At 42.4% G+C, this 19,664-nt stretch overlaps 2 protein-coding genes across 2 annotated transcripts in view; both read left to right on the plus strand.

Annotated features, from left to right (window-relative positions):
* The window catches only part of LOC307037615 (NACHT, LRR and PYD domains-containing protein 12-like), a gene marked incomplete at its 3' end in the record, with an annotated part of 17,427 nt that extends 1,456 nt beyond the window's left edge, over positions 1-15,971 (plus strand). The window contains exons 2-11 of the mRNA XM_079678672.1: positions 3,675-3,816; positions 5,869-6,003; positions 6,988-7,184; positions 7,567-9,403; positions 9,908-10,081; positions 10,510-10,680; positions 11,450-11,620; positions 12,442-12,612; positions 13,382-13,549; positions 15,917-15,971. Coding sequence (XP_079534798.1) covers positions 5,879-6,003; positions 6,988-7,184; positions 7,567-9,403; positions 9,908-10,081; positions 10,510-10,680; positions 11,450-11,620; positions 12,442-12,612; positions 13,382-13,549; positions 15,917-15,971 — 3,069 coding nt within the window. The 5' untranslated portion in view covers positions 3,675-3,816; positions 5,869-5,878. The remainder of the gene's footprint in view (positions 1-3,674; positions 3,817-5,868; positions 6,004-6,987; positions 7,185-7,566; positions 9,404-9,907; positions 10,082-10,509; positions 10,681-11,449; positions 11,621-12,441; positions 12,613-13,381; positions 13,550-15,916) is intronic.
* The window catches only part of LOC307034980 (NACHT, LRR and PYD domains-containing protein 12-like), a gene marked incomplete at both ends in the record, with an annotated part of 109,664 nt that overhangs the window by 88,755 nt on the left and 1,245 nt on the right, over positions 1-19,664 (plus strand). Inside the window, 6 exons of the mRNA XM_079673904.1 lie at positions 16,081-16,121; positions 16,855-16,913; positions 16,976-17,193; positions 18,062-18,321; positions 18,894-19,010; positions 19,130-19,271. Of these exons, the coding sequence (XP_079530030.1) occupies positions 16,081-16,121; positions 16,855-16,913; positions 16,976-17,193; positions 18,062-18,321; positions 18,894-19,010; positions 19,130-19,271 (837 nt within the window). The remainder of the gene's footprint in view (positions 1-16,080; positions 16,122-16,854; positions 16,914-16,975; positions 17,194-18,061; positions 18,322-18,893; positions 19,011-19,129; positions 19,272-19,664) is intronic.

A 19,664-nucleotide genomic window follows, 5' to 3' on the forward strand; every position in this document is an offset into this window, starting at 1 on the left:
AACACCTTATTCCATGAAAATGATTTTTAATCACTATCATGGGGCTATATAATTCTGGGTAATTCGGAGCAAGTAACTTTTACTATTTAAATGTATTTGTATTATATATTTTTGGGCTAGAAAAGTGACATTTCTGGGTGATTTTGTCAGTTTACTAGGCTTAGCCCACAAATACTGGAGGTTTCAGGCAAAATTTGGGTGCTCATCGGCGGCCTGCCATGCGCAGAAAACGTTAATTGTATCTTAAAATAATCAAATATGAAGTTTAAAAAAATTGTCAACGGAGATGGGGCTTTGAAAAGCTCAACCCTTTTGGCGCTTCGCGACGTGTTTTCCCCATCCCCGTTGTGAGTTGCAACGGAGAAGTGGAAAAGTGTCCAGAGCTTAATTTCCCCTTCTCCGTCAAAATAATTCATTCATACATTTCGGACTACCGTGTGCACGAAATCGGAAACCCGGTTTTTGGGAGAACTCCGAAAAAAAACGGCTGTCTGCAAACACGCAGGTGAAGTATCCGCTCACCATGCACTCTGGGTCAGCCTTATTTTGTGCCTCAATACCCCCCCAGCCTGGTTCTCAAAAAGTTTACTCTGACAAATGTACCTCTGGAGGAATGTAAAGGGAGTTGACAGGGGACTCTACCCGCGTTATGAGGCACTATTTTCAGATACTTTTTTTCATTTTCACCCCTTTTGCCTGGTTCTCAAAAAACTTTAATCTGACAAATGTGACTCTGGAGGAATGCAAGGAGAGTTGACAGGGGACTCTACCCGGGTTACAAGTCACTATTTTTGGATACATTTTTTCATTTTCACCCCTTTTCTCTGGTTCTCAAAAAAGTGAACTCTGGCTTTTGTGACTCTGGAGGATTGAGAGGGGAGTTGACAGGGGACTCTACCCGGGTTACAAGTCACTATTTTTGGATATATCTTTTAATTTTCATGCATTTTTTGACGGATGAATTTTTTTTAACTTTTTGCTCAGTTTGACCCAGTTCTGGCCACCACATTGCCTGTAGGATAGGACCGATAGATGACACACTCTCTGGTCGCCTCACAAGTCGCTATTGTCGGACCCTTTATTTGCTTTACCCCGGTTCTATTACTCTTTCCTCATTGGACCATAAAACCTGTTTCCTGTTGGAGTGCTGCCTGGTTCCGAGGCACTCATAAGCAAAGTTATGCATGCAAGGTGCCTGAGATGGGGGGTGCAATCTGCTGGCTTTTTTTGATTCCCGTGCTGCTTCTAAAGCCTGTATGGATCAACTCTCCTCTATTTTCTTCTCAAGCCCCCCGTTCATACATACTGGTGTCCGGTTACGGGTCAGTTTGTGACTCATTTGATGGGTGAGTATCATGAATTGATGCCTCGGATATGAGTATGTCGACCTGGTTCTTCGGGGCACTCATAAGCAAAGCTATGCATGAGAGGTGCCCGCGATGGGGTGGGTGTGCAATCGGCAGATTCAGCAGTTTCTAACAAGAGTTTAGCCCTGATCAAAGCCCTGATCTCTGGGTAAGACAGCGAGGTGCTGCGCCCTGGGTGTCTGGGTCTCTGGGTGTCTGGGTGTCTCAGACCCTGCTAACAGCAGTGACTCTTCTGCCTGCATTTAAACAGATTCAGCAGTTTCTAACAAGAGTTCAGCCCTGATCAGAGCCCTGTTCTCTGGGTAAGACAGCGAGGTGATGTGCTCTGGGTCTCTGGGTGTCTGGGTGTGTGGGAGTCTCAGACCCTGCTAACAGCAGTGACTCTGCTGCCTTCATTTAAACAGATTCAGCAGTTTATGGGTAAACACTCTATTTTACGCCACTGTATGGTTCCCAGGGGCACCAACATGGATGCTTTCCATCAGCACCGTTGAGACGCTGTCCACCTGCTGTTTTTATCTTCTTGTACATTTAATGACTTACATTTGGACGAAATTGACAGTTTCCTGTCCATACTGACATGAATATGTCCATAACACCGGAGGTTTATGCAGTCAAATGTACATCTAATTGAATTAAAACAGTTTAATCAACTTTTAACACATTCATGTACCTATGACTCAAGCTGCTTTCCTGGGTTCTAAAGTGCTTTGAAGTTCCCTGGAAGTGTCACACTATTTCTCTGGATACACTCTGCCTCTATTTACAACACTTTTGCCCACATTTCAAGCATTTTTACCGACGTTTGAAACACCTATTCCTGGGTGGAATTAAAGTCAAAGTGCTCGCACGTCCATGCGCACCGTGAGGGCCCGGGGACCCATACTTAAGCACACTGCCTCCGACAAACCCCCCATGTGCATGACTGCCAGACAAGCATGCCCCTGGTAATCTAAAACTCTGAAAAGTGTCTGAGTGTCTGGTAGTCAGGAGTCCGCAGTTGGTTGCTTAAGGGCGGACGGTAGACCACCACAAAATCCACCCCCCTTTTAGGGTTACCAGGGTCACGAGGTTCTGGCGGGTGTGAACCTCTTGGTTTAGTGCGTGGGGAAGTGCTTAACTGTGGGGGCCCAGGGACTCACGGTGTGCAAGGTTTTGGAAGTGCCACTGTTGCTGGAGGTCATTAGGCCGTCCTGTGAGGCTCTGTGAGCGGCCACAGAGAGGTGGTTTTCCCAGTCTATTTCATGGAGGTCTGAAATCCCCTGGGTGCCCATGTGAGGGAGACATGCTGGAGGTCATTAGTCCGTCCTTTGGGGCTCTTGGAGCAGCCAAATTGGCCAATTGGCCATGATAAGATGCATCAACACCTGTGTTAACAGAATATCACTTGTGGTGAGTGAGCAGCACATGAGTTGTAAAGTGAAGCTCACTGGGTTCACTCTGGGTTCACTCTACCTCTATTTACACCACCTTTCCTGGGTCTGGGTTGAAAAGTCAGGTGCTGCACAGCCTGCTCTCTGGGTACACTCTGCCTCTATTTACACCACCTTTCCTGGGTCTGGGTTGAAAAGTCAGGTGCTGCACAGCCTGCTCTCTGGGTTCACTCTGCCTCTATTTACACCACTTTTCCCAACGTTTCAAGCACTTATTCCTGCCTTAAAAAGTCAGGTGCTGCACAGCCTTCTCTCTGGGTTCACTCTGCCTCTATTTACACCACTTTCCCCCGTCTTTCAAACCCTTTTCCTGGGTTGAAAAGTGCTGTTATGCCGGCTTATTTTAGGTGCACTCTGGGAAAGAAATAAGGGTAAAATTAGGTCTGTCACTTTGGGTAACCGCACCACTAATGTACATCTCCCGAGAGTGGACGTCCATTATTTGTAAAGCCTCTAATACAAGTAAGTTAGCGAACATTATGAGCCACTTTTCTTTCCGTATTGTAGCCTGATGTGCACATTGACTGTCAACAAAACAGTTTCTCAGTCCAACGTTAAGTTAGTGGCAGGCCCTGTGTGACTGGAGACTGTAAGGCTACAAAAAAAAAAATATGTCCTTAATGTTACTCAAGGCAAATATATGTAATATAACGTTAGACTGCAGCTAACTGTGGGGCTACAAACCCCTCATACTGTGAGTGAATAACTTGAGATGGTTATGTTGTCTAAAGGGAGACAATAATTATGGTATTGGGCCATGCAAATACAGGGTCAACTAAGTGATACAAAATAAGTGTTGTATAATATATGTTCTTGAATAATGTTATTTCATAAATAGTTGTTAATGTAATGATTACATGTTCTCCTTTTTCAGTTCCAATATCAGATGATGCTGATGGTGATGACCCTGAGGCAGAGATGCAGGCAGAGCTTAGTGCTAGGACAGAACTGGCAGGCACAGAGGAATGCTTCAATAGGCTATGACTATGAAAACACTGAACAAAACCAAAGCAAATGTAATGACAACAGTATAAGCAAGCTATGTTCATGTTCTCTCAATAAGTTACTATATAGTTATTGATAAGAGTTTAATCCTTATGCTGGTTCTTATTCAGTACCAACAGATGCTGAGGAGGTTGAAAATACAAGTCAAGATTCAGGGTCCAGCACAAGGGAAATTGCAACTGAGGAGAAAGACAGTGAAAGAGACGCACAGGAAGTTGACACAGAGAGGCCTTATGATTATATTGCTCGCCCTCATCCAACCACCCACAACAAACTTCCATGAAAGCCATTCCCAAAGTATTCCACAGCAAGGATGGGACAAATAGAAAATGGTTAACTTACTGTGAATCATCGCACTCTCTATATTGCTTGCTGTTTCTCATGTTTGCCAGGCCTGCCAGTGACAATGCTTTTGTTAAAGGAGGCATGGAAGCATGTTCACCAAATAATTGAATACCATGAAAGAAGTGGGTTGCATCGAGATAGTGCAGATGCATATTCCCTGAGAGCAAGCAGAGCTGATATCAGCCAAAAAAGTGCACCAGATTGATGCATTTAACTCCAAAATAAAAAAACAAATCTTCCCGGGGAAGCATGCCCCCAGACCCCCCTATAGGACTTGAGGTCCACCCCGAAATAAAACATGTTCACATGGATAGGTTCCCAAATACATATGTACACTTTAACAATATCCTATGTCCATATGTTTCTATTTGAGTAGTAGATTTAAACTGTAGGGCTATCACTAAGGGCAGCAACGTTGTAGATATTGACAAAAAATCCAGCAAAACGCCCCCCAAAAAAACTGGTAGTGTTTCAGTCGGGATTTCGACCTAACCACAGCACTGAGACTTCACTTGTTAAGGTCTTATATGACATCCATTTGAACACAGAAAGTGGCAGAATATCCAACCCAGTGTAATAACTACGTTGGTCCACAACTTGGGACCTAGTATTTCTACAAAAACGCCTCTGAAATTGTAAGATTGTAAGATCCCTACGTTTTTTTTCACCATTCATTCCAATAGCTGGCGTCTATGTCACGTGATCTTCAAATGTCTCTCTGCAGAAAAAAAAAACATGGCCGAACTTCATTTTATTCTCGGTGGAAAATGCCTATTTTAAGGTTAGTTTGGCCATTAAAATGTGTTTTGATGTCATTTGATGCGAGAAATATGAGTTGTTACTTCAGATTATGTGTGCAGTGGATGTACATGATCTTTAGTTTGCTAGTTATTACGAAGAATACTTCAGGAAATTGTGTCTATACAACATTTTCATTGTTACCAAGGTGGTTGCTAGGGACGCTGCTATGGATATTATTTCTGTTATGTTGTGTAACTGTTTAATGGTGTTATCTTTATTGCTACCCCCTTCCCCGTCAATTTATAGTGTTGCTCCACAGCGCAAACGTATTAGTTTAACAAAATCTGCATCTAAAATTGTGGCATAGATACGTTATTTTCCCCTGTGCAATTCTCCATTTACTCAACAATAACACATAATTATCCTTGTGTTTATTTATGTAGTGAAGTTACAGCAACTAAGTAGCTGTAACTTCACTGGGTTATTTGGTGATAACAACCAAAGTAAAGTAACTTCAGACGCAGACGTCACGTAGCTTCTCAGACGAGAGGGGTGGCGACGAGAGTGTCACGTTACTTCTCTCGCGGCATAGTTCACGGCTTGGTAGGCAACGATCGACACGATTGGCTGCTCAGTTAGTTCGGTCTTTGGCACAAATCACACCTCATACCTGTGCGTTAGTTTTAAAAAAAAACATAGGGCTCAGTTTATAACTCGAACCCTGGTTATACTGTATGTCAGAAAATAATCTGTAGATTTAAATATATTTATTTCCTGCAGTCGAAAGTGACATCTTCAAATGTTGTGAACTTTTTTATCCATTTCCTGGTTTCTGATTCATCAGAGTCACATAACATGTAACAGCCCAGCGCAGTCAACATGGAGAGCAGCCTGCCTGAAGTCTGACTGTGTTGTTGTATTGAAACCCAAGTTTGTCATTATGATGGTTTGGATTCACATACTGGTTTGTCTCTCAGACTGGAGAAGATGAGTGATTTTAAAGAAGACGAAGAGGACAAATCTCCAGTCTCCAGCTGTCTGTCTCTGGAGAGTGACCGGTCTAAAGAGGAACCTCCAGACTTCAGAGATGAACCTGGACCCTCAGACAGGAAGTAAGAGTCTGTTTCTACTGTAACCTGACCTGGAGAGGATTCAGATTTTATATTATCTGATAATCAAAACGGTTATTTTATAATTATAATTACATGAGGGCAGTAGAGTACAGAAACAATGTGTAGAGTATAGTATAGTGAGTCTAACAACCGGGTGAGCTGGTTGTATTTATAATTAGCATATTTATTTTGTGCGGTGCGATAAAATGTAGGGTCAATCCGCAGACACAATTTTGTGCCTGGCAACACGAATGAAGTAAAGATTTGAAATTCATATCCCCCGGGTATTGACACAACTTGAAAAGTTACAACTTGAGAGTAAAGTTTGTGACGCTCTGATACAAAAACAGTGTTGAGATTCTGCTCCTGTCGTCACTGACATGCTGAGATAAATCAGAAGAGGGAACATCAGCAGCCTGAGCTCTACAGCACCTCATATTAAATCAGGGTTATTCATGTACCTGTATAAACCAGAGACTGTCTGTGGTGGTAACAATATAATAGCTGCTGTTCTAATGACTGGATGGAGTTATTTTGAGTGTTGATGGAGCAGCTACAATGTTAGCCTAGCTTTAATGAAACTGATTTCATTCAGAAAACAAACATTTTAAAGTGTTTTGCTCGTTGTGTTGCAGACAGACCTGACGAAGCATTAACTCAAATCAATATCATTATGTTGTTATCTTGGTATCCTTTCCATTTGTTTATTGAAATGTATTCACAGCAAATTCAATGTAAATTGGGTTCAAAGTGCTAAAGTGTTCCAGATGAATTCAGCTGATGTTATGAATCCAGACACAAAGCTGTGTGGTTTCCTAATGATATGAAGAACTAACCTCTATCTCCCTTACCAGGATGAACAATCATCTAGAGATACAGACTTTATTTTAAATATGAAAGTAGAATTTGCCACCTTGTTGTACCTTTGGTGAGAATCAGCTCCTCTAATGTAAAGTGCTGTAAAGGATGTGTTCATCTCCACAGAGGGAAGAGGAAGAGTCCTGTTCCTGTGGAGCAGCAGCTGTCCAGCTGTGCTCTGTGTCAGGACGTCCTGAAGGATCCAGTCTCTACCAGCTGTGGACACTGGTTCTGCAGACAGTGCATCGCCTCATACTGGGAGCAGCTTCCTCCATCAGGAGACTCCTGCTGTCCTCAGTGTGGAGAAAGTGGCATTTTACAAAGTAAGAGGCCGAACACGTGCAGCCTCTTTACCGCTGTGTGGGTGCTGGGTGTCTGCTCTTCTATAGAAACACTGTATCATCTGATCCCTTCTTCAAGGCTTTGCTTTTAAAGTGTGTACACAAATATTTCACGTGGGAAAAAAACGCTTTCTGTCTTACTCAGACATTACTACATTAGCCCAGCACTTATATAACATTTAAGTATGAGAGTATAAATATCTGGCAGCTAGTATTTGTGGTTCCTTCTGGAGTCTCCATGTCCAGGATGTTCTGTGTTGTAAAGACATTAAAATGTTTTATAAAAATCATGACATTTAAAATCCTGACTGTTCAGATTCTCAAAAGCATTTTCCTGATTCTCTCCTGTTTCCTTCTCTTCCAGCAGATAGTGGTCTGCAGGAGGTTCTAGATGAACATAGGCTCAGTCTGAGGAGGACATGTGAACGTGTGACTGAAGGAACTGATCAAAGTGAAACCCTCCTCAACAGCATCTTCACTGAGCTCTACATCACACAAGGCCAGAGTGAAGAGGTTAATACCCAACATGAGGTGAGGCAGCTGGAGACAGCTTCCAAGAAGGAAACCCTCCATGACACTCCAATCAAGTGCCGGGACATCTTTAAAGCCTCACCTGACCAACAGACTCTCATCAGAGCGGTCCTGACCAACGGAGTCGCTGGAGTTGGAAAAACCTTCTCAGTGCAGAAGTTCACTCTGGACTGGGCCGAGGGTTTGGGAAACCAAGATGTCAGTCTGGTGATCCCGCTCTCCTTCAGGGAACTGAACCTGATCAAAGGTGAGCAGTACAGTCTTCTCAGGCTGTTCCATGTTTTCCATCCAACCTTACAGAAGCTCACAGCAGAGCAGCTGGCTGTCTGCAAAGTGCTGCTCATCTTTGACGGCCTGGATGAAAGCAGACTTTCTCTGGACTTCAGAAACAATGAGGTTGTGTCTGATGTCTCTCAGCAGTCCTCAGTCGACGTGCTGCTGACAAACCTCATCAGGGGGAAGCTGCTTACCTCGGCTCTCGTCTGGATAACTTCCAGACCTGCAGCGGCCAATCAGATCCCTCCTGAGTGTGTGGACAGGGTGACAGAAGTACGAGGCTTCACTGACGCCCAGAAGGAGGAGTACTTCAGGAGGAGATCGAGTGATGAAGACCTGTCCAGCAGAATCATCTCTCACATCAAGAGCTCCAGGAGCCTCCACATCATGTGTCTGATCCCAGTCTTCTGCTGGATCACTGCTGCAGTTCTGGACCACATGTTGACTACAGACCAGAGAGGAGAGCTGCCCCAGACCCTCACTGACATGTACTCACACTTCCTGCTGGTCCAGACCAAGAGGAAGAAGCAGAAGTATGAAGAGGGACATGAGACGAGTCCACAGCAGCTGGCGGAGGCTGACAGGGAGCTTCTTCTGAAGCTGGGGAGGCTGGCGTTTGAACATCTGGAGAAAGGACACATCATGTTCTACAAAGAAGACCTGCAGCGCTGTGGTCTTGAGGTCACCGAGGCCTTGGTGCACTCAGGAGTTTGCACAGAGATCTTCAAAAGAGAGAGTGTGATCTTCCAGAAAACAGTCTACTGCTTTGTTCATCTGAGCATTCAGGAGTTTCTGGCTGCAGTCTACATGTTCCACTGTTACACCAACAGGAACACAGCGGTACTGAAGGACTTCCTGAAGGGAGACTGGATTTACCCATCCCTGGATGTCTTCCTGAAGGGAGCCATGGAGAAATCCCTCAGAAGTGAAAATGGCCACCTGGACCTGTTTGTCCGCTTTCTCCACGGCCTCTCTCTGGAGTCCAACCAGAGACTGTTAGGAGGCCTGCTGGGTCGCACAGACAACCGTCCAAAGATCATCCAGAGACTGTTAGGAGGCCAGCTGGGTCGCACAGACAACCGTCCAGAAATCATCCAGAGAGCCATCAACAACCTGAAGGAGATGAACAGTTCTGAAATCTCTCCTGACAGGAGCATCAACATCTTCCACTGTCTGACAGAGATGAAGGACCACTCAGTCCATCAGGAGATCACAGAGTTCCTGAAGTCAGAGAACAGATCAGAGAAACTCTCTGTGATCCACTGCTCTGCTCTGGCCTACATGCTGCAGATGTCAGAGGAGGTTCTGGATGAGTTGGACCTGAAGAAGTACCACACATCAGAGGAGGGACGACGGAGACTGATTCCAGCTGTGAGGAACTGCAGGAAGGCTGAGTAAGGCCAGATGTGATTAGCTTCATAAATTGATGTGGATCAGAAGTTTATTTTTTTAAATAAACATTATAAAATGTTTGATGTTAAATACTCTGAGAGCAAAATTAAATGATCCAGTTATTCTATTTATATATTTAAACATTTTTTTCTTTTCTTCACATTATTTTGAGTGATGGAGGCGACATGTCAAACACATGAAGGACTTTAGAGGTTTTCTCAGAGCAGCATGTGATCACAACATACAGCAGTATTTACAGTTATCGGTGAAAGCAGTTATTAATATATCATTGCAGTTTCTTAAACATGAAATCAGATCTGTTTTTACCACAATGCTTAAGAGTTTAAAATAATGTCTGACATGCTGACAATGAATAAAGAAAACTCTATTATTAAATTAAATCGACATAATATGTTAAAAGTTGTTCCATTTCAAATTCAGTAAGTTAAATAAATGTTTCCTCTGTTTGTATACTAACACAAGTTGTGATATCTGTGTCATTATAGACTTTCTGGCTGTGGACTCTCAGAGACTGAATGTGAAGTCGTTGCCTCAGCTCTGAAGTCTGACCCCTCCCATCTGAGAGAGCTGGACCTGAGTCACAACGATCTGCAGGACTCAGGAGTGGAGCTGCTGAGTTCTGGACTAAAGAGTCCAAACTGCAGACTGGAGGGTCTCAGGTCAGTTCACTGACTGCAGTTCATACAGATCTGTTTGTGTTTATGATTTTCAGAATTTGCCTGAAGACATTTTAATGCTTGTATTTGTTTCTGTATTTCCAAATGGAAATTGAATCCAAACTTTAAGAAAAACAAAGATCAGAGAAGGTGAATGTGTGAGGGAGAGTGTTTGAGCTTCCACAGACTCACTCTGTGCTCCATGAGTCAGTGGAGATGCTGTCAGTACTGATGAGCTGTGAGGGAGATGAAGGAGTTGTTAAACATCTGATGAGAGAATCTGCTGCAGAGAGTTCCAGATGATCAGGGATTTGTTTCTACATCATTGCTGACGTTAAAACATTGTTCAGCTCTGAGCAGATTATTAAACATTGAGTTATTTCAAACAGGAACATTGTTTTCTAAAGTTACATCATGTTCTCTTTATTCAGACTGAGGAGCTGCAGCTTGTCAGAGATCAGCTGTTCTGCTCTGATCTCAGCTCTGAAGTCCAACATCCATCTGAGAGATCTGGACCTGAGTCTCAACGCTCTGCAGGATTCAGGAGTGGAGCTGCTGAGAGATCTTCTGGAGAGTCCAGACTGCAGACTGGAGACTCTCAGGTCAGTTCTCCATCTTGAACTTGTGTGCTGAGATGAATATGTGAGAGTTGTGTTGACTCTGAGCTGCAGACATCAGGCTGATATCACTCTGATCCTCACTGAGCCTCTTAATGCTAGAGTTGCATAATGCAATGTTGATCTTTACATTTAAATATAACAACAAAAAACCTTCACTGCAGAATTCACTCTGAACCTTTTAAACAGCTGAAATTCATCTTGTATTCTCCATCATGATTTTAACAAATGATATCAAATACAATAATTAAATAGTTAAATTAAAACGATCCAACACTAACAAGTATGTTCAGTTGCTGCTGTTTCCAACATGTTCCTGAAGCGACATGATGCTGATACTGACTGAATAGTTCACTCTGAAGATGCTGTGATTTGATGACTCCACTGTTCCTAAAATACATATTCTGGAGGTTTTTCTTCACATTTAAAATTCATCCTGAATTGTGATCTTTGTAAACGTTGTGATCTTGAGTTGAATCAGTTTCTGTGGTTTGTATTTGTCTGGCTGCACATCATGAGTTAGTGTAGATGGAGCAGAGTTTCAGATGTGAAGTCTCCTCGTTTTATTGAAGTAGAAGCACGTTGTCTTTAATATGAATGAGAGCTCTTTCCCTCTTTCTGTATCTTACAGTTTTTAACCTGTTTGGAGTTTCCACTTTCTGACCTTCTTCAGCTCTGAGCAGATTATTAAACCTGGAGTTATTTCAAACAGGAACATTGTTTTCTAAAGTTACATCATGTTTTCTTTATTCAGACTGAGTGGCTGCAGGTTGTCAGAGATCAGCTGTTCTGTTCTGGCCTCAGCTCTGAAGTCCAACATCCATCTGAGAGATCTGAACCTGAGTCACAACGATCTGCAGGATTCAGGAGTGGAGCTGCTGAGAGATCTTCTGGAGAGTCCAGACTGCAGACTGGAGACTCTCAGGTCAGTTCACTGACTCTCTGTTACTGCTGGAGATCTCATGTGTTTCATTAACATTGAACCTAATGCTTGAACAACCATACATGTGTGTATGTCGTTGTGAGGGTTTTCCTGCTCACCCAGTTAAAAAGGACAGAAGCAGAGGAAGGCTTGGCTAAAAGAAAGCTTTATTGACTGGCCACAGCTTGCAAACAATACATCCATACTTTAGGAAACAGACAGAACACTGCTGCCAGTGACAGGCTTTCTTGGGTCAAGTCCTTCTGCCCCCAGGACCCAGACCAAGAGACAAGAACCAGGTTACTGACATGCTTTACTGTTCACCTGGTTACCTGATCCTTGTCCAGCTGTCTGGAGCCAGCCCCATCCCTCCAGCAGCCGGCGCTCTAACCACACCCCACTGCCACAGTCCTTTTCTTCATATTCTTATTTTTCTTGTACTACATTTAGTCTGCAATCATAAAAGTTGACTGTTTCTTAAAATATATATGTTAGATATCCACTGCTAGTTGTTCAAGTCAATGTATGTTGTCTTTAGTAAATGGTCACATCGGAATAAAGAAGTTCATCTGAACTCATATTAGTTTCACATTGATCTCTGAAGCATACATGTTTTTCTTGCTTCCCATTGATTTCAATGTTTTCACAGATAATGAACAGAAGGCTGATATTATGATGATCCACAATAACAGAAAGACAGTCACTGTAATTCAGGGGAAAGCTCATTGATTAGGAAACAGGAATGTTGAGCTACACTTAATAAACCTGAACATCTGATTGGATTATAAACTCATTTTTATCCTCATCATGTTCTCTTTATTCAGTCTGAGGCGCTGCAGGTTGTCAGAGATCAGCTGTTCTGCTCTGATCTCAGCTCTGAAGTCCAACATCCATCTGAGAGATCTGGACCTGAGTCAGAACGATCTGCAGGATTCAGGAGTGGAGCTGCTGAGAGATCTTCTGGAGAGTCCAGACTGCAGACTGGAGACTCTCAGGTCAGTTCTCCATCTTGAACTTGTGTGCTGAGATGAATATGTGAGAGTTGTGTTGACTCTGAGCTGCAGACATCAGGCTGATATCACTCTGATCCTCACTGAGCCTCTTAATGCTAGAGTTGCATAATGCAATGTTGATCTTTACATTTAAATATAACAACAAAAAACCTTCACTGCAGAATTCACTCTGAACCTTTTAAACAGCTGAAATTCATCTTGTATTCTCCATCATGATTTTAACTAATGATATCAAATACAATAATGAAATAGTTATATTAAAACGATCCAACACTAACAAGTATGTTCAGTTGTTGCTGTTTCCAACATGTTCCTGAAGCTACATGATGCTGATACTGACTGAATAGTTCACTCTGAAGATGCTGTGATTTGATGACTCCACTGTTCCTAAAATACATATTCTGGATGTTTTTCTTCACATTTAAAATTCATCCTGAATTGTGATCTTTGTAAACGTTGTGATCTTGAGTTGAATCAGTTTCTGTGGTTTGTATTTGTCTGGCTGCACATCATGAGTTAGTGGAGATGGAGCAGAGTCTCAGATGTGAAGTCTCCTCGTTTTATTGAAGTAGAAGCACGTTGTCTTTAATATGAATGAGAGCTCTTTCCCTCTTTCTGTATCTTACAGTTTTTAACCTGTTTGGAGTTTCCACTTTCTGACCTTCTTCAGCTCTGAGCAGATTATTAAACCTGGAGTTATTTCAAACAGGAACATTGTTTTCTAAAGTTACATCATGTTTTCTTTATTCAGACTGATGTGGTGCAGTTTGTCAGAGATCAGCTGTTCTGCTCTGGCTTCAGCTCTGAAGTCCAACATCCATCTGAGAGATCTGGACCTGAGTGGCAACGCTCTGCAGGATTCAGAGAAGCTGCTGAGAGATCTTCTGGAGAGTCCAGACTGCAGACTGGAGACTCTCAGGTCAGTTCACTGACTCTCTGTTACTGCTGGAAATCTCATGTGTTTCATTAACAGTTGAACCTAATGCTTGAACAACCATACATTTGTGTATGTCGTTGTGAGGGTTTTCCTGCTCACCCAGTTAAAAAGGACAGAAGGAGAGGAAGGCTTGCCTAAAAGAAAGCTTTATTGACTGGCCACAGCTTGCAAACAATACATCCATACTTTAGGAAACAGACAGAACACTGCTGCCAGTGACAGGCTTTCTTGGGTCAAGTCCTTCTGCCCCCAGGACCCAGACCAAGAGACAAGAACCAGGTTACTGACATGCTTTACTGTTCACCTGGTTACCTGATCCTTGTCCAGCTGTCTGGAGCCAGCCCCATCCCTCCAGCAGCCGGCGCTCTAACCACACCCCACTGCCACAGTCCTTTTGTTCATATTCTTATTTTTCTTGTACTACATTTAGTCTGCAGTCATAAAAGTTGACTGTTTCTTAAAATGTATGTTAGATATCCACTGCTAGTTGTTCAAGTAAATGTATGTTGTATTTAGTAAATGGTCACATCTGAATAAAGAAGTTCATCTGAACTCATATTAGTTTCACATTGATCTCTGAAGCATACATGTTTTTCTTGCTTCCCATTGATTTCAATGTTTTCACAGATAATAAACAGAAGGCTGATATTATGATGATCCACAATAACAGAAAGACAGTCACTGTAATTCAGGGAAAAGCTCATTGATTAGGAAACAGGAATGTTGAGCTAAACTTAATAAACCTGAACATCTGATTGGATTATAAACTGATTTGTATCCTCATCATGTGTTCTTTATTCAGACTGAGGCGCTGCAGCTTGTCAGAGATCAGCTGTGCTGCTCTGGCCTCAGCTCTGAAGTCCAACATCCATCTGAGAGATCTGGACCTGAGTCAGAACGCTCTGAAGGATTCAGGAGTGGAGCTGCTGAGAGATCTTCTGGAGAGTCCAGACTGCAGACTGGAGACTCTCAGGTCAGTTCTCCATCTTGAACTTGTGTGCTGAGATGAATATGTGAGAGTTGTGTTGACTCTGAGCTGCAGACATCAGGCTGATATCACTCTGATCCGCACTGAGCCTCTTAAAGCTAGAGTTGCATAATGCAATGTTGATCTTTACATTTAAATATAACAACAAAAAACCTTCACTGCAGAATTCACTCTGAACCTTTTAAACAGCTGAAATTCATCTTGTATTCTCCATCATGATTTTAACAAATGATATCAAATACAATAATGAAATAGTTATATTAAAACAATCCAACACTAACAAGTATGTTCAGTGGTTGCTGTTTCCAACATGTTCCTGAAGCTACATGATGCTGATACTGACTGAATAGTTCACTCTGAAGATGCTGTGATTTGATGACTCCACTGTTCCTAAAATACATATTCTGGAGGTTTTTCTTCACATTTAAAATTCATCCTGAATTGTGATCTTTGTAAACGTTGTGATCTTGAGTTGAATCAGTTTCTGTGGTTTGTATTTGTCTGGCTGCACATCATGAGTTAGTGTAGATGGAGCAGAGTCTCAGATGTGAAGTCTCCTCGTTTTATTGAAGTAGAAGCACGTTGTCTTTAATATGAATGAGAGCTCTTTCCCTCTTTCTGTATCTTACAGTTTTTAACCTGTTTGGAGTTTCCACTTTCTGACCTTCTTCAGCTCTGAGCAGATTATTAAACCTGGAGTTATTTCAAACAGGAACATTGTTTTCTAAAGTTACATCATGTTCTCTTTATTCAGACTGAGGAGCTGCAGGTTGTCAGAGATCAGCTCTTCTGCTCTGGCCTCAGCTCTGAAGTCCAACATCCATCTGAGAGATCTGGACCTGGGTCTCAACGCTCTGAAGGATTCAGAGAAGCTGCTGAGAGATCTTCTGGAGAGTCCAGACTGCAGACTGGAGACTCTCAGGTCAGTACGGGGTCTCTGCTGGTTCAGCAGTATTGTATTAAACACAGGGAGGTGTTTCTCTCTCTGGGGAATCTCAACAGATCAGTGATGTTTCCCACTGACTGCAGGTTCTTTCATTCTTCCATCAACTATATATTGTAAGCTGAAAATGCAATTCCACATTTAGTTAGTGAGCAACTTTCTAACAGACATATAGGATTTTACAGAAGAGGGGAAAAGGTGTTCTGTTTTGTTTCCTGTCATGTTTTTAGTTTCTAGCCTAATGAGCAGTTACTTCCTGTGATGCAGCTGAGAGCTGTGGCAGTCAGTCGTAGTGTTTGCAGAGAAGATATGATGGGATGTAAAGCATGAAATCAGTCAAGACTCTGAAGCTGACTCAAAGAACAAACACTTATTTTAAACTTTATCCAACATTGTTGGATTGTGTTCATCCCTGCAGGATCAGACATGATGAAACGATCAGAGCCAAGATCCAGAAGACCTGTGAGTACTGAAACCACATCCTCCATTCATCAAACTATTGTACACTAAATCTGATCTTAAAATATATTTATAGTACAATAATTATTATTATTTTTCTCTGTCACCACCTCTCTCCATCAGGTGACTCCGATGTGGAGCAGGAAGTGAAGACAGACAGAAAGGTGAGAGAGGAGCAGTTGAACAGAGTGAAGTATATTTTTTTCACCACTGAATGAAATATCATTATTAGGGTTATCAAGTTAAATGCACTAACGTTCGCAATTTATCTAGAAACCTAAACAATATCCCGCCCCAATGTGCTGTGATTGGCTGGTACTACTGTGCTTTGATTGGCTGGTAATAGTATGCTATGATTTGCTGGTAATTCTGTTCTGTGATTGGCTGATACTACTGTGCTGCTGTGAAATGTTAACCCGTTAATATCCCGTTTGAAATTGACGATGAACTCAGATGATCCAGACTCATTTGCATTTTTCAAATTGGTCTGAATATGTTGTGGAATTGTGGTTTGGTTTCATGAAGCTAGAACTTAACTTGATTTCTATTCAAATAACTTTGTTTGATCCAGGCTCCTGAATCCTTCTCACCTGAGCACACAACTGAGTCTTCATACAGGTAATCCTATAACATGACCAAACATTATTTTAAACACATGAAAGATATATATTCATTTCATTGTGTTTGATTTCATGTCTTTCACCTTGAGGTATTGCATCCAATCTCTTTCCAACAGACGTAAATAAAATAATGCCTCTGTGTGTAGGAAGGATTGTTTTCTTGTGCCAGTCTAGATCCTCGCTGGACTAGACATGTTGTTAATATAATGAAAATGTGTTTACACACACATCCTGATGCATGTGGACACATCTTCAGTGATGTTCCTGTAATCATCAGGTGTTTCAGATCTTTCAACAAACCCTCCTCCAGGTCAGACTCCAGCTGGATGAACACCTGTCAGTCAGAACACAGGCCAGTGAAGGCTTGGTGTAGTAACCTGTCCCCTGTGTGTCTACAGGTTCAGGTGTCCTGGTCCAGGTGAGTTCCAGTGTGCTTCGACTGGCCTGGTGTTCGTCATGGCTCAGGAGGCGGAGCTTCTGTACAGGACGGTCCCTTGGGAGGAAAGCCGCCTCCAATCAGCTGGCAAGCAGGCAGCGGGGCCGCTGTTCAACGTGAAGAGTTCTGATGAAGCTGCCGTCTGCCAGCTCCACCTCCCACACAGTGAGACAGAGGATGGTAAAGACATCTAGTGTTAACAAATACACTTATATAATGATTAGCACTTTATACTATTCACTAGCGTTCAAGAGTTATAAAGCAGCTTTATTAAACTAGTCTAACAAATATAGCAACAGTATAATTCAGGCACCAAATCTATTTCAAAAGAAAAAGAATGAAATTATAAAATATCCATTTAGTCGATGTGTTGCATGACATAATTATAAAGCATACGATGCAATGCAGCTCTAAATACTGAGTTCGTTTTTCTTTGGACCCTCTGCAGTCTCCTCACTGTAATATTAAAGAGATTTAACTGTGATTGGTCAGTCCACAGCATGCTCAGCTGCTAACAGTGCTAACTCAACGCTAACTCTCTGTTACTGTTGTGATGCTAAGCTAGCAGTTTGATGAATTCTTACTTTGTTATTCATCTGTTGCTCTTTCTGCTCTTTACATTGTCAGTCTGGCTGAACCATGGACAAAACAAAACAACAGACAGCAACATTTATAAGTTAGACTTCCTACGCCCTTAAAGCTTTAGAAAACTCTTCACACATCTAGAGAATCACTCAGACATGAGACCGGACACAGTCAATCTGTTCTGGCAGCAGATTACAAACATTTCAGCAGTCTGGTGAACAAAAAAGAATGAATAAAGTTTATGCATAACAGCAAATGCTCACATCCAGAAAGAGCACAGGGGGCAGAACAATAATGAACCATTAGAATAAAAGGTGAAGGATATAAACTGGTACATCCTAGTGAGGCTCCAAAGTGAATGACATTAGATGAACATTAGCTCTGAGCTAAAGTTGTGTGACATTGAATATGATGAAGCTGTTTCAGCAGCAATGCAACAGATGACCAGCTCTTTGCTCCACAGCGCTGCTCCTGGACGGCCTGTTGTCTGTCGTCCACATCACTGATGAAGGCCTGAGCATCTTGGAGCCGCTGGAGGTCACACGCACTCACGTGGTGGTGAAGGTGCCTCACCTCTCTCTCTTTGGCCTGGTCTGGGATCTTCTTAAAAGGTATCTGCTTCTGCGGATAGAGGGCAAGATTCTGGTGTTCCTACGACCCCCGGGCAGAGAGAAGCAAACACTGGATGTACATCTGCTGCAGAAAAACGTCCCTAAGAAGGAGGTAAGGCCATGTGCTCACCATCAGACTAAACACTGGTTTAAACCACAGCTGTTTCCTCACACACTGCTCCTCTTCTCAAACCTTCTCGTGCTGGGAGAAGAATAAGATCTATCTGAACTGTAAATCTTCAGATCGCTCTTTGTGGTTTTGTATGATTCTCTCTCAGCATGTCTTTCTGTCTGAGGAAACTGATGGCATGAATGTTAAACACATCACACAGAACTGAAAGACCTGCTGAGATGAATCACTGCCAAGACAACGTGATCTCATCCCTACCAGCCACATGTTACAGCTTGGGTAGCAGCCTTTTGTGTTTTATAACTGACACAGACGGTTTGTGTTTTGGTTAACGTTGGAATAGCTTCTTCAATAGCTAATCTCAAAGAATTAAAATAATCTATTTGTAATATTCCTTTAAAAAGGCAATACATACTTATAATTATGTTGTGATTGATTGTGTATCTCATCACTTTGTGGAGCAGGTCTGTCAACGTTTGTTGTTGTTTAATGTGATCTTTAAATAAAGTTGTCTTGACTATCTGAGCATAACTAAAGTTACTCTGTTACTGAAGGTTGCTGATCAACACAGACGTGCTGCGAACATCCCAATCTCCACCGACTGTGAGCTGGAACTGTACAAAGGTTACAGTGTGCACTGTGAACCTGAGGGCTTCTTCATTCAGCCTCAGGCGAGTCACTGATACTCCTCTAAAGGAACACAATGATCATTAACACACATGTATCTGCATGTGGATCCACAATCAGGAAAGAAACAGATAAACGTTTAACTTCTGCTTCTGGTTTTCAGAGTAAAACATTTGTATCAAGTTTTGGACCAGATTACGATCCGACATTTCAAGTTTCCCTGACGACGAGCACAGAGACCGTGGATTTGAAGCTCAAGGACCAAGGTGGAAACGTAGTCTGGAATTATCTCCTGTCACTGGAAGGTAAAGACTCCACCTGAGCTCAGACCCAGTGATAGACTGATAACTCTAAAGCTCCATCTCATAGCCTTCTCTATTATGGCTCCATGGCAACGCATCGTTACGACATTAAACACAACCTGTAATGTTCTCAAACTATAGTAATAACTAGTGTGGTGTGGTGGTGAAACAGCGTGGCATCATGGGAGTTGTAGTCTTCAGCTTCTCATGCTTAAATGGATTAAGGCATTACAGGAGACCGTGATGAACGTACTTGTAGTGACCACGATATCCATTTGTCGTTTGTCCTTTGTTTGTGCCTCACTCGTGGGGCTGACCGACGAATAGACGCTTGTAGTTTGAGAGAAAAAATATAAATGTCCAGATGCGATTGAAAAGTAAGATAGTTTATTTCCA

The sequence above is a fragment of the Notothenia rossii genome (assembly GCF_949606895.1).
Source record: "Notothenia rossii genome assembly, chromosome: 4".
Classification (NCBI taxonomy): domain Eukaryota; kingdom Metazoa; phylum Chordata; class Actinopteri; order Perciformes; family Nototheniidae; genus Notothenia; species Notothenia rossii.